We start from the raw sequence: 13,118 nt of genomic DNA on the forward strand, positions 1-13,118 counted from the left end.
AGGGAAAAAGTGATGGAATACCAGTTTTCCCATGCTGAGCCTCCCTTGCCCCTAAAGGGGACAGCAGGCTCTTGAGAGCCAGTTTGGTGTAGTGGTTAAGTGTGCGGACTCTTATCTGGGAGAACCGGGTTTGATTCCCCCACTCCTCTGCTTGCAGCTGTTGGCATGGCCTTGGGTCAGCCATAGCTCTGGCAGAGGTTGTCCTTGAAAGGGCAGCTGCTGTAAAAGCTCTCTCAGCCCCACTACCTCACAGGGTGTCTGTTGTGTGTGGTGGGGGGAGAAGATATGGGAGATTGTAAACTGCTCTGAGATTCTGACATTCAGAGTGTAGGGTGGGATATGAATTTTTATTTATTTATTTGGGATTTATATCCCGCCCTTCCCACGAATGGCTCAGGGCGGCTTCCAACAATTAATCAAACATAAAATTTAAACAATTTCAAGTATAAAACAGTTAAATATTTAAACAGTTAAAAACATTAAAAACAGAGTAATTCAGTTTCCTGTAGACAGATGGCTGGCCAGTTACCTCAAGTTGTCATCCTAGCTAAATATAGGCTAGGTATAGGCTAGCCGGAAGAGGGTCGTCTTACAGGCCCTGCGGAACTGCGCCAAGTCCCGCAGGGCCCTCACCTCTTCCGGCAGCTGATTCCACCATACGGGCGCCATAACGGAGAAAGCCCTTTCCCTGGTGGCTTTCAGACGGGCTTCTTTTGGCCCGGGGATAGTGAGGAGATTTTGTGTTCCTGACCTCAGTGCTCTCTGGGGAACGTGGGGAGAGACGGTCCTTCAGGTAGACAGGTCCCAGGCCATATAGGGCTTTAAAGGTAATAACCAGCACCTTGTACCGGACTCGGTATATCACTGGAAGCCAGTGCAGAGTCCGGAGACCCGGCTGGATGTGTTCCCACTTTGGGAGACCCAATAACAGCCGGGCTGCGGCATTCTGCACCAGCTGCAGTTTCCGGGTCCGAGACAAGGGCAGCCCCATGTAGAGGGCATTGCAGTAGTCCAACCTTGAGGTGACCGTAGCATGGATCACTGTTGCTAGGTCGTCGCGCTCCAGAAAGGGGGCCAGCTGCCTTGCCCGCCTAAGATGAAAAAATGCGGACTTGGCAGCGGCTGCTATCTGAGCCTCCATCTTTAATCATCATCATCTTCTCAGAAACCCAACTGAAAGGGCTGAGTCAGACAAAATTTGCTCTGTCCAGTGTAACACAGCAAACTTGCTTGCCATTAAGGGAACAGTCCATAGCAGGGGGGTCAAACATCTGGCCCAGGGGCCAAATCAGGCCCCTGGAGGGCTCCTATCAGGCCCCCAAGCAACCGGCTGTCTTCTGCTTCCTTCTCACTCTCTCTTGCTCCTTTCTGCGTAACAGCTTGCTTTGCAAGGCTTGCTCAATTGCGCAGAAGCTACAGAGCAAAACCTCTATTTTCTCCATTGGCTGAGGCTCCTCCCCCTCCTAGTCCCCTGGGGAAGGAAGGAAAGAGCCAGAGCTTCCTTTGCCCAGTCCCCCAGATCCCCTGGAAGAAATACAAAGAAAGCACCTTTAAGACCAATGAGTGCTAATGTTTTAAAAATGTTTTAAAGTTTTTTTTTTTAAAAGACCCTTTAATTGTGTTTGTCTGTGTCCTTTATAAAGTTTATATTTCTGCTATCTAAAATAAGTACACATATGGCCCTGCCTGACAAGATCTCATTTATGCCAGGTCTGGCCGTCATAACAAATGAGTTTGGCAACCTATAGCATTGTTTGGACTCCTGTGCCCCTCCTCGCGATTGCAGCTTAGAGGCTGAAGGATTTTTCTTTGTGGGATGAACCAGTTCGTCATGGCATTCAGGTTGGATGAACCTGGGATTCCAACCCCTCATTTGGTTTGGCATCCTGCTTCCTAGGCAGGAAAACAAACCGCTGTTGGTTTTGTTGGGCCCAAATCAAGCTGTGTGCAGTGATGAGAACCTGTATCTCTGCAAGCCTTGTTCTCGCAACAACAAACTGGTTGCTGAATAGAGCCAAAGTGGGTGTCTGGTCTTGAGGAGTGCAGGGAGCAGAGCTGAGCCTGAACAACACAGTCTGCGGGTGTGTTTATAAGACCTGTGGGTGTGAAACTGACATGTGGCAGGGCCTGCTTTTTAGGGCAAGTTCTCTGGGATATAAGGCAGAGCAGAGCAGGTTTGTGCTTGTCCCAGCCTGCGCATACTGGTTATACTTGTACAGCTTTGCCCCTTAGAACAACGGGATAATTAAAGAGGAAAGGGTGTAATTTCTGTACAAGTCGTGTTCATAGTTCAGTTCCAGGAAAGGGTTTGAAAATGGATCTGAACTTGGCGTTCCAAATGCAAAGACGCTATGCAGGCATTATGATACTGCACATATTTTTCTCCTGGCTTCCCTCCGTTTGTCCCCGCAGCAACCTTTTGAGACAATGTGACTGAGCCAAGATTGCACAGCAAAGTTCGCTGACAGGGTCGGGATGGGAACTTGGGGGTCTCCAGTCCTGGTCCTGCTCTCTTCCCACAACACCACACTTGGAGCCAGTTTGGTGTAGCGGTTAAGTGTGCGGACTCTTATCTGGGAGAACCGGGTTTGATTCCCCCCTCCTCCACTTGCAGCTGCTGGAATGGCCTTGGGTCAGCCATAGCTCTCTTATCTGAGAGAACCGGGTTTGATTCCCCACTCCTCCACTTGCACCTGCTAGAATGGCCTTGGGTCAGCCAGAGCTCTCTTATCTGGGAGAACCGGTTTGATTCCCCACTCCTCCACTTGCACCTGCTGGAATGGCCTTGGGTCAGCCAGAGCTCTTACCTGGGAGAACCGGGTTTGATTCCCCACTCCTCCACCTGCACCTGCTGGAATGGCCTTGGGTCAGCCGTAGCTTCCACAGGAGTTGTCCTTGAAAGGGCAGCTGCTGAAAAAAAGCTCTCTCCTATCTTGAGAGGAGAATCTTGAGAGTCCCTTGGACTGCAAGAAGATCCAGTCAGTCAGTCCTAAGGGAAATCAACCCTGACTGTTCTCTGGAAGGTCAGATGCTGAAGCATCTGAGAGCCAGTTTGGTGTAGTGGTTAAGTGTGCGGACTCTTATCTGGGAGAACCGGGTTTGATTCCCCACTCCTCCACCTGCACCTGCTGGAATGGCCTTGGGTCAGCCAGAGCTCTCTTATCTGGGAGAACCGGGTTTGATTCCCCCCTCCTCCACTTGCACCTGCTGGAATGGCCTTGGGTCAGCCATAGCTCTCTTATCTGGGAGAACTGGGTTTGATTCCATCCTCCTCCACTTGCACCTGCTAGAATGGCCTTGGGTCAGCCATAGCTCTCTTATCTGGGAGAACCGGGTTTGATTCCCCACTCCTCCACTTGCAGCTTCTGGAATGGCCTTGGGTCAGCCAGAGCTCTCTTATCTGGGAGAACCGGGGTTGATTCCCCACTCCTCCACTTGCACCTGCTGGAATGATCTTGGGTCAGCCATAGCTCTCTTATCTGGGAGAACTGGGTTTGATTTCCCCCTCCTCCACTTGCAGCTGCTGGAATGGCCTTGGGTCAGCCATAGCTCTCCTGTCTGGGAGAACCGGGTTTGATTCCCCACTCCTCCACTTGCAGCTGCTGGAATGGCCTTGGGTCAGCCAGAGCTCTCCTATCTGGGAGAACCGGGTTTGATTCCCTACTCCTCCGCTTGCACCTGCTGGAATGGCCTTGGGTCAGCCAGAGCGCTCTTATCTGGGAGAACTGGGTTTGATTCCCCACTCCTCCACTTGCACCTGCTGGAATGGCCTTGGGTCAGCCAGAGCTCTGGCAGAGGTTGTCCTTGAAAGGGCAGCTGCTGTGAGAGCCCTCTCAGCCCCACCCACCTCACAGAGTGTCTGTTGTGGGGGAGGAAGGTAAAGGAGATTGTCAGCCGCTCTGATACTCTTTGGAGTGGAGGGCGGGCTATAAATCCAGTTTCTTCTTCTACCTCACAGGGTGCCTGTTCTGTTGCGGGGGAGTAAGGTAAAGGAGATTGTGAGGCACTCTGAGACTCTTCAGAGTGGAGGGTGGGATATAAATCCAATATCTTCTTCCTCCTCCTCCCTTCTAAATTGTCTAAACCAAGCCACACTGATCCATACTTCCGTAGCTTAGAATTGACTGCTGTGGTGCACTTTGCATACAGTTGCCCTTGAAGACAGCTTGGAAGCTTGAGTTTGTGCAAAACGTAGCCGTTCGTGGTTTTCTAGCGGTGAGGCAGTATGAGCAAGTGCAGGCTCACGCAGCTTACTTCTAGCCAGTTGCTTTTTACTGCCAGGTCAAATGAAAAAATGGGGAACACAGTAGTGAAAAGCCTGCGAAATAACTACAAACTGTAGCTCAATATTCCTACAAAATCATGCAAATAATATTTATACACTATCAACAACTCAAAACAAACCAATAACAAGTATCAAAAGTCCAAAAGGCTCAGTTATAAACAATGTCCTAGGGGAGGGATGGTGGCTCAGTGGCAGAGCATCTGCTTGGTAAGCAGAAGGTTCCAGGTTCAATCCCCAGCATCTCCAGGCAAGTAGGCATGAAAAACCTCCGCTTGAGACCCTGGAGAGCTGCTGCCAGTCTGAGGAGACAAGACTGACTTTGATGGACCAAGAGTCTGATTCAGTATAAGGCAGCTTCATATGTTCATATAAATGTGGCAGAAAATCTTCCTCCAGGTATTTTGCTGGTCATATTCCCTTCATCAGGCAGTCTTATTCCACTTAAGGATAATTCTGTTGGTCTAATTATTAGCTTCCCGAGCTTGAATTTTGTGACGTTGCATGGCTGTGAGGCTGTATTAATCAGGACCCCAAAAAGGAAAATGTTCTGGTATGAGTGAATAATTAGACCTATAGAATTATCCTAAAGTGGAATAAGACTGCCTGACGAAGGGCTACGCTCTGAAGTGCACCGAGACATCCAGAAATCGCGCTGTATATCTCAGGAGGCTTCTGGGCATCTGATTGTATCTATTTGGGAATATGACCAGCAAAATACCTGGAGGAGGATTTTCTCCCACATTTCAAGGACGTTGGAACAAAGCGGTAGACAAGTGTCACCTTTAAGACCAACTAAGTTTTATTCAGAATGTAAGCTTTCGTATGCTCTAAGCAGACTTCATCAGACAAAATTGAAATGGCAAGCCATCTTTAAATATAAAGTGGGCAGTGGGTTGGTATGTAGAGTCATGGGAATGGTTTTAGCAGATTAAAAGAATCACAAATCAGGGTCTTCGTTTGTTTGTTAGTGTTGTTAACGGGGCTGTAACAACAGTGGAGGGTGATAAAAAAGCAGAGTGATGTCATAGGTGTGAAGTGCCATAAATCTGGGTGTCATTCTGGCTTCGTTAGTTGCGGGTTTCAGTGGAGGGCATTAGTATTTCAAGAGGTTATAACATCATTCTAGTTTGCCATTAGAAAAAAAGAATACAAGGGCATTGTTTATAACAGCCTTTTGGACTTCTGATACTTGCTATTGGTTTGTCACGTGTTGTTGATATTGTATAAATATTATTTTGCATGATTTTGTAGCAATATTGAACACAGTTTCTCTGTAGTTATTTCTCAGTTTCCTTGCAGGGTCAGTTGAAGATGCCGATTTGTACCTTTCAAGGCCTTTGTGACCCTAGAGTCACATCCCTGAAAGGCCTTCTCTCCCTGTATGAGCTCCCATGCCCTTTAAGGGCCGTCCCCTTGGACTTGCTAGTGTTCCATCTCCCTGTTGCGTTGGCATGGCGCGGTGTCAGTAAAGGCATGGGCCGCCTCGTTGGCAGCTCCCATTCTGTGGGAGGACATGCTCGAGGAGGTGGAAGGCCGCCATCTGTCTGTCATTCCGCAGAACTTGTGTGATTGGGCTGTTTTGCAAGATTTCAGACGGCATCCGTATTAATTATGGTTGGGCTTAAGTCTTCCTCCCCTCTGGCTGTTTGTTTCTGTAGTGCCAGTGTAACTGATAGCAGACCATCGGGCAGGGCTTAACCTTCTCAAGAAATGCATTGCATTGAGTAGACCTTTGATGTGATCTAGCGAGGCCGTTCTTGTGGCCTCTGGAGTCTAAAGTGTGTCCCATAATTGCTTCTAGTGTGGCCTGAATGCCGTTTGTAATTTGAGCAGCTGTTTTCCTTCTGTGGGGCAGAGCAAAGGAGTTGCTGTGTTCCAGTCCCCCACTGCGCTGCCCTTTCACAATTGTATGAAGAAACGCTTGCACAAGAAGCGCTTGGTGGGAACAAACTTGGGTTTCCAAGTGCCTGGATTTCTTATTCCAGTCTGGAGTGGTACTTCTGAATTGCCAAGTACATGAGATCCCCCTTTTGTCTCTCTCCCCTGGCTCCCTGAAGATTTTGTTTTTGCTGGTATTCCCAAAAGGAATTAAAGCAGATCTGATTTTCTAGAAATCTGTATGCAGCAGAGACCAGCTTTCCATAGAAGCGGCTACCCCACAGGGAAATAGTGCTGTCGGGAGTATTTTTTTTTAATTTGTCACTTTCTATTCCACCCTGTCCCACAAGCAGAGTACAACAAATTGAACAATAGCAATAAAACAATAACAGTTTGCTGCAAATATAAACAATAAAAACAATAAAACTGTTAAAATGGTCCGTTTCAGGCAGTAGACAAGCCATAATACAGATAAAGCTGGAATCGACGTTGCAAAAATAGGCCCGTGTGAAGATGGAATATTGCAACAAGAGAGGCCAGATTCAATGTATTATGGATGCTCACTGCCTCACTCAAAGGCCTGGCGGTTCCATTTTACAGGCCCTACGAAAAGGTAGTAGGTCAGGTAGGGCTCGGATCTCCAGCGGAAGCATTTTTCACCGGGCTGGAGCCAAGGCAGAGTAGCAGCGTACAATCAGATATTGCTGACTCAACACAGTATTTGGTATTTCCAGGTTCAGATTGGCAATGTCTTTGAAAGACTTTCCCACTATTTCCAGAACAATAACAATATTCCTGAAACTGAATGATGATAACGCCCTTCCTGATTTTCTGACACGAAATTGAGATGTGTTTTGGGAGCAAGGGCCAGATAGGGCATTTCTCAGCTGCCTTTGCTCTGCTTTTTGGCCCCTTTTGGCATCTATGCAGAGAAGCTGAGACTGCTCAGAGCAAGCAGCGGAAGAGATGCTCCTTTGGGAGGAAAGAGACGAGATGTTTGTGGCTCTTGCTGATTCTTGTTGCCCTGCACTTCATTCTGTGGTGAGCTTTCCTGAGGCCTCCGCATCGTGTTCATTTGAACATTGGCTTTCTCGTTTGCACTTCAGGGTCAGTCGGTGCAAGTACAAGCGGATCGGGTGCCCGTGGCAGGGTCCTTACCACGAGCTGACCGTCCACGAGGCGGAGTGCACGCACCCGACCAAGACTGGGAACGAACTGATGGAGATTCTGGATGAGATGGACCAAACCCACAAGAAGGAGATGCAGCTGTACAACAGCATCTTCAGCCTGCTCAGCTTTGAGAAGATTGGCTATACAGGTAAATTATGGGGATGTGGCCCGGTGGTGTGCAAGAAAGAGCTGTTGCTGTTGAAGTCACAAGTTTGTTTTAATTCCTCATCTCTCCCTTTTATGCACTGGTGTCCGTTTTCTGCTTCTGAAGTTTGTTTCTTTTGACGCAACACCCAGCGATTGTTCCTCTAGGCCAGAAGAGCCGGGTTTTGACGAGCAGGCAGGACAGCTACGCCAAGTGTCCCTCCCAAGACACTCCCCCGTCTGCTTGAGAGTTTAGGTTCAAGAGGGGAACTTGGGGTGGCAGGGAAGGGGGAGCTGCAATATTTCACACGATGCTCTCGGACCGGGAAGAAAAGGGGAAAGGGGATTGTTCAGTCACACGGTGAGCGCCCAGCACCTGGTCCCTGGACCGGTTCTCTCGCATTCTTCCTTTGCTGTTTTGTCCACTGGGCAGCTTTGACGTCGCATAGAAGAAGGACGGACCCTTCCTAGCAGCAGGTAAGGTGCTCTAGTTGTATTCGATGGGCTGAGAGTCAAGGCCGCAGACTGAGAATTCAGACCAGCATTGCTGTTTGCGATTCATGCACACGCTTTTACTAGTCATCTGCTTTGTATTAATGACATATTGAAAATCCTTTCTTTCTTGTGGGGGAAAAAACTCAATCTAGTACTCCCAGTATAGCTCTTCATGAGTTGCTCGTGTGAAAGATTATGCATTCTGCAACTTTTGTAGATGGTTCTGCCTCCACCTTCACTGAGCTTGAAGCCGTCCATAGTTTTCTTACGATAGGTATGTTCTGTCCTTGGTTTTCTTCACCTACTACAACATTACAACATCTCCCCCCCCCCTCCCCACATGCCCTGGTGTGGAAGCAACAGAGCTAAAGTAGTCAGGGTTGTGGAGGAAGAAACAGAACTGTCCTTTAACACAACCAAGGTGAATTGCTTTTGCAGGTAAGCCTGGTTATGAATCCTGAAGCGGGCTCGGAAATGCCTTCAGCAGGACATGTGGAAAAAGCACTTAATGGCTCTGAGTTGCTTGAAGTTGGGAGGGAGGAAAGGTAGTGGAAACCGCTTTCTTTAGCAGTAAATGTTCACCTTTCCCGCAGAGAGAAACTGCTTGGATTTACTCTGCTCTCTCCTGTCCTGAATTCTGCGTTTGACCACGCGAATGCTGGAACCTGGAAGCGATTGTGCTGGCCTTAGCCGAGTTAGCGGAGGTCGTTAGTTCTTTGAAAGCAAAGCGGAGTCTTGAGTGGCAGGAGCCCAGGAAAATGGAGCTCAGGTGATGAAGCGAGGGGACGGCTGCCTCCCTGCTGAAAAGTTCCCTGCTCCCAGTGGGCACCCAGGAAAGCAGCCGGAACCGGGCTGGCAGATCAGGACGTGGCTCTGCTGAGGAGCCAGGGGGCAAGCGGGGGTGGCGTGGGGGGTTCAGCCTGCCCAGGTGGATGGTGGGTGCAGAGGGTGGCTTTCCCCCCATCCGGTGTTCTCAAACACTAGGGTGCCTCTGCCGGTGAGAGAGAGAAGAGGGGCAGAGTTCCTTCCTCTGCTCTCGAAAAGAGATGGCCTCTAGCCAGAGAGGCACTCGCTGCTTGACCCGGAGCAATCAGAAACGCTGAGTCAGGCTGGTTGTGTGGCTTGAATAACTCCGTCGCCTCCTTTGTCCAGGTGTCGCTGCTGCGCCTTCCTTAACGGTCCCCCGGAAGCATCGAAGAATGCATATATGTTCCCAAGAGGTTCCCAATCCCAGAACTTGTGCTGTGAGATTCCATGGGTTTTGTACACCAAAGACTTTTTTTAAAAAAAAAAAAAACAACAACACCACTGAACTGGCCATGTTGATAAACTCGAACAAAACAAAATACCTCCTTGCACTTTGGACTCTCCTGAAGAAAGGTTTTTGACAGACGGACAGTGGACTCTGCTAAAAACATTTGGGTCTAAAATTGAACAGAGCCTCAAATGATTCAGTGTACTGTTCTTTGTCTTTATGTATTTTAACCCCAGGACTTTCTGCACTCTGTCAAAAAAAAAAGTGAAGATTTTTTTTTCTCCCCATGCCCTGTTTCTGATTTTTGCATTGTGGTGGTACATAATTGTGCCTTGTTAATACACGCATCTGTATTGTTCATGCCAATAAAATAAAAGTGCAATGTTACATGAGTTGCCATTGTCTGGCTTGGTTTTATGCATCTTATATTTGGGTGTCGACACCTGTAATGAATTCAAAACCAACCGCCTTTCTCCCCCCTCCCCCCCGCAGTGCTGAATTATTGTGCCCTACTTCTGGTAACGATCAGAGTGTCCCAAAAGGTCTTAATCAGGTCCTCATTCCCGCCCCCCTGCGACTTGAAAAGTCTGGCCACGTAAGGAGCCTGAATGTCAGAGCTGTGGTGTGGCGGTCTTAACGTTTGGTGGCACGATAAAGAGATACAGCAGAGCGCTCTGTGGTACCATGGAGGCAATGAAGGAGCAGGCTGGAAGATGACGGGAGAGTTTTCGGTGATGAGAAACCATTTCATCCTCCCTCTGGACAAATAAACGTGGGACAGAAATCCTCATGACGTGTTGATTCCTGGACTGGTCACTTTAAACTTCACCACTGCAGCCTTCTGCCTCCTTCCCAGGGGGCTAACAGATGGGGGCGTGTCCAAATTGCAGATGGGGGCGTGTCCAAATTAAAGTGGGTGTGTGTCCACCGTTGCTCCTTCCTCTCCACAAAGCCTTAGCAATGATTCGACTGTGATAAAGTGATGAAATGCATTGATTTTTTTTTTGTTAATCTCCTTTTCTCCTCTTCCCTGCTCCCTCTCCCCCCAAAGAAGCCCAGTCGCTTCTGCCCTTAACTAGCTCTGAATGGCTACTCTCACCCTTGTTGTCTCCTTACGTCCCGGCAAAGAAGGCCCCACACAGTAGCTACAGGTAACGTGAGTTTTGATTTCCCCTGCTGCCAGCCGCCTTCGGTTCTAACGTTTCCCCCCTTTCTTCCAATTCCCCCCCCCATCCCCTTCTTTCTCGCTCTTTCCACAGAAGTTCAGTTCCGTCCTTACCGAACCGATGACTTCATCACGCGCCTCTATTACGAAACGCCGCGGTTCACAGTGCTGAACCAGACCTGGGTGCTGAAGGCCCGGGTGAACGACTCGGAGCGCAACCCCAACCTCTCGTGTAAGCGGACCCTCTCCTTCCAGCTCATCCTCAAGAGCAAGATCAGCTCCCCCATGGAGTGCTCGTTCCTCCTGCTCAAAGGCCCTTACGATGACGTGAAAATCAACCCCGTGATCTATCACTTTGTCTTTACCAACGAGAACAACGAGACAGACTACGTGCCGCTCCCTATCATAGACTCCGTGGAATGTAATAAATTGCTGGCAGCCAAGAACATCAACCTACGTCTCTTTATATTCCAGATACAGAAGTAAGCGTAGCAAAGCTCGGCCCTTTCCGGAGTGACCGAGAGAGAAAGAGAGAGAGCACCACTGAACCAGAGTTACCTCGTACGGCTGCCTCGACCCCTTTTGCGATTCCACAATTAGTTGATTATTTTTAAAGAGAACGTTTTTCTGCATGCGTGGCGTACCAACGGCCTTGAGCTGTCGCTGCCTCGGGTCTCTCCATCGAGCAGGGAACGAGCTCAACTCGGGCTGCCGTCGAGGCCTGAGTGTATCAGGAGGGGAAACTGGCAACAGTGGTCAATACAATGTGAAAACAGGCTGCGTTTGTGTCATGGTCGTGTGTGTGATCTCCAACAATGTAGTGTCAGCGTGGCTGGGGGTAAGATTCCTGTCGTGCCTCAGTGGATAACATTCAAAGGTCACATGTGTTACTGGGTAGGTGTTAGGTTCTTTTTATCGGAATAAAAACAAGTGTGGGGGATCTTCGGTAGAGACACCTTCGGGGACCCCCAAGCGAAGGAGCTGCTTCTAGCTGGGCTGAAATGCCACATTCCAAGAGTAGTAAGTTTACGGAGAGGGAGGCAGCTGTGCCCCCCCCCCAATGTGCTTCATGGCACAAGCGAGTTAACGAGGCACCGCTGCCGTCCAGATAATCCCCTCTCCCAGCTTTCTGTTGCTGTCGCATTGGTAACTAATGTGCAGAAGCACGTGAAAGGAAGTTGGAATTATGGAAAGCTAATAACAAGGGTCACTGATCTCTCCTTTCTGCCGGTCTCTTCCCTCTAAAACGCTGTGCCCTCGACACGACTTGTATTGCACTTCACAAAACACTAGCCCAGATCTCCCTCCTCCCCCCTCCTTCTCTGGTCCTCAATATTGCCCGTTCCCTGCCTCCGCCAACCAGCGTCTTTTGCGACAGACTAAGGACCTCTCTAGGGCTGACCCAAACGAGTGCAGACTTATCGGAATGCAGGGTGATAATTCTGTCTGTCTTGGGAGCTTTCCCGATACTTCGAGAATCCTTTCTCTCTCCCCCCCCCCCTCGTGCAAATGCGTTAACAGGTTCTTCTAGTAATTATGCAATTTTACAATGTGATTTTATGTATGTAAAGTATATATAGCAGGTTTATGGATGGGGATCGTGGGGGGGGGGTCATTCACCAAATTTCACTGAGATCTACAGGGATATTTTGTTCCATGCTCTTAAAAAAAAAAGTATTTTAAACTGCGGGGGAGTTGGTGGTAGATGAAGTCTATATCATGAGAAACTTGTATGTTAAAGAAGACTGTGCATTCAAGATAATTTTCTTCCTTCTCTTCCCCGCCCCCCTCCTTCCCCTGGCTTTTAAAAAAAGGAAGCTACATTTGACAATTAACACTTTATATGGACTAACTGGATCAGGTGTGTTTCTGTGCAAAACTTCCACGAACCTGTTGCATGTGCTGCCTTGGCTGGGACTTGTGCCGTTAATGATAAAACAGTTTCTCTCCCCGCTCCCCAGCTTTCCTATCTCTTGCCCCTTCCTCTCCTTTCAAGACTCCCATAATCATCAGGTGTGGCCTGGAGGTGGTTTTGGACACCAAAGGATTGATGCCCCTTGTGGACAAGCCCTGCATAACTTGCAGACCATCAAGTCAGCTTGCTCTGGCAGGTCTCGGACAAGACGTCCTTGCGCGGGTAATCTCGGGGCAAGCCTTCTGGTTGTCTGCCTTCCCTGACCGTCGGGAAGCTGTTCCCAAGAGAGCAAGTGGGGTTGTCGTGGCCGATGTCAGCCTGTTGGTTCTGCAGAGGCTCAGCTCTGGTGACCGAACTTCAAGCCCTTCCACAAGCTTAGAGGTGCAATTGCAGCTCTTGGAATTAGGAGTGGGATAATTAGGTTATTCGGAGGGGCGGGGGTGGGGGTGGAGCAAGAACTGCCGGGGTGTCGGTCAGTGCTGACAAGGTTGTAGTTCAGGTTCAGGAGTCTAGACATGGCTGATTCATTGGGCCAGGGTTGTTGAGGCCTCAGATAAGTGTACATCTAACCCACCCAGACGATGGAAGCTTTTGCCATTATGACCGAAGCAAGGGCTAGTTCTTGATGCACCACAAAACAGGCTGTTTGTCCTTGTAGGCAGTCTTACAACTAGCCGCTTGCAAGAGAGGTTTTAAAATTGGCCATGAGCAAGAACACCTGGCCCCAGTGGTCCCTCAGGCATCTGGCGATTGGCCTTTCATTTGGGAACTCAAACCAGAGCCAACTTTGGATTGGCTGCTGGGGCTCCTC

The 13,118-nt window shown here is 49.1% G+C and overlaps 1 protein-coding gene across 1 annotated transcript in view; it reads left to right on the forward strand.

Moving 5' to 3' along the window:
* The window catches only part of ZFTRAF1 (zinc finger TRAF-type containing 1), a 29,157-nt gene extending 18,227 nt beyond the window's left edge, over positions 1–10,930 (forward strand). The window contains exons 3-4 of the mRNA XM_060243150.1: positions 7,270–7,481; positions 10,487–10,930. Of these exons, the coding sequence (XP_060099133.1) occupies positions 7,270–7,481; positions 10,487–10,878 (604 nt within the window). The 3' untranslated portion in view covers positions 10,879–10,930. The remainder of the gene's footprint in view (positions 1–7,269; positions 7,482–10,486) is intronic.
* Positions 10,931–13,118: the final 2,188 nt, after the last annotated feature.

Source organism: Heteronotia binoei, chromosome 7 (genome assembly GCF_032191835.1).
Source record: "Heteronotia binoei isolate CCM8104 ecotype False Entrance Well chromosome 7, APGP_CSIRO_Hbin_v1, whole genome shotgun sequence".
NCBI lineage: Eukaryota > Metazoa > Chordata > Lepidosauria > Squamata > Gekkonidae > Heteronotia > Heteronotia binoei.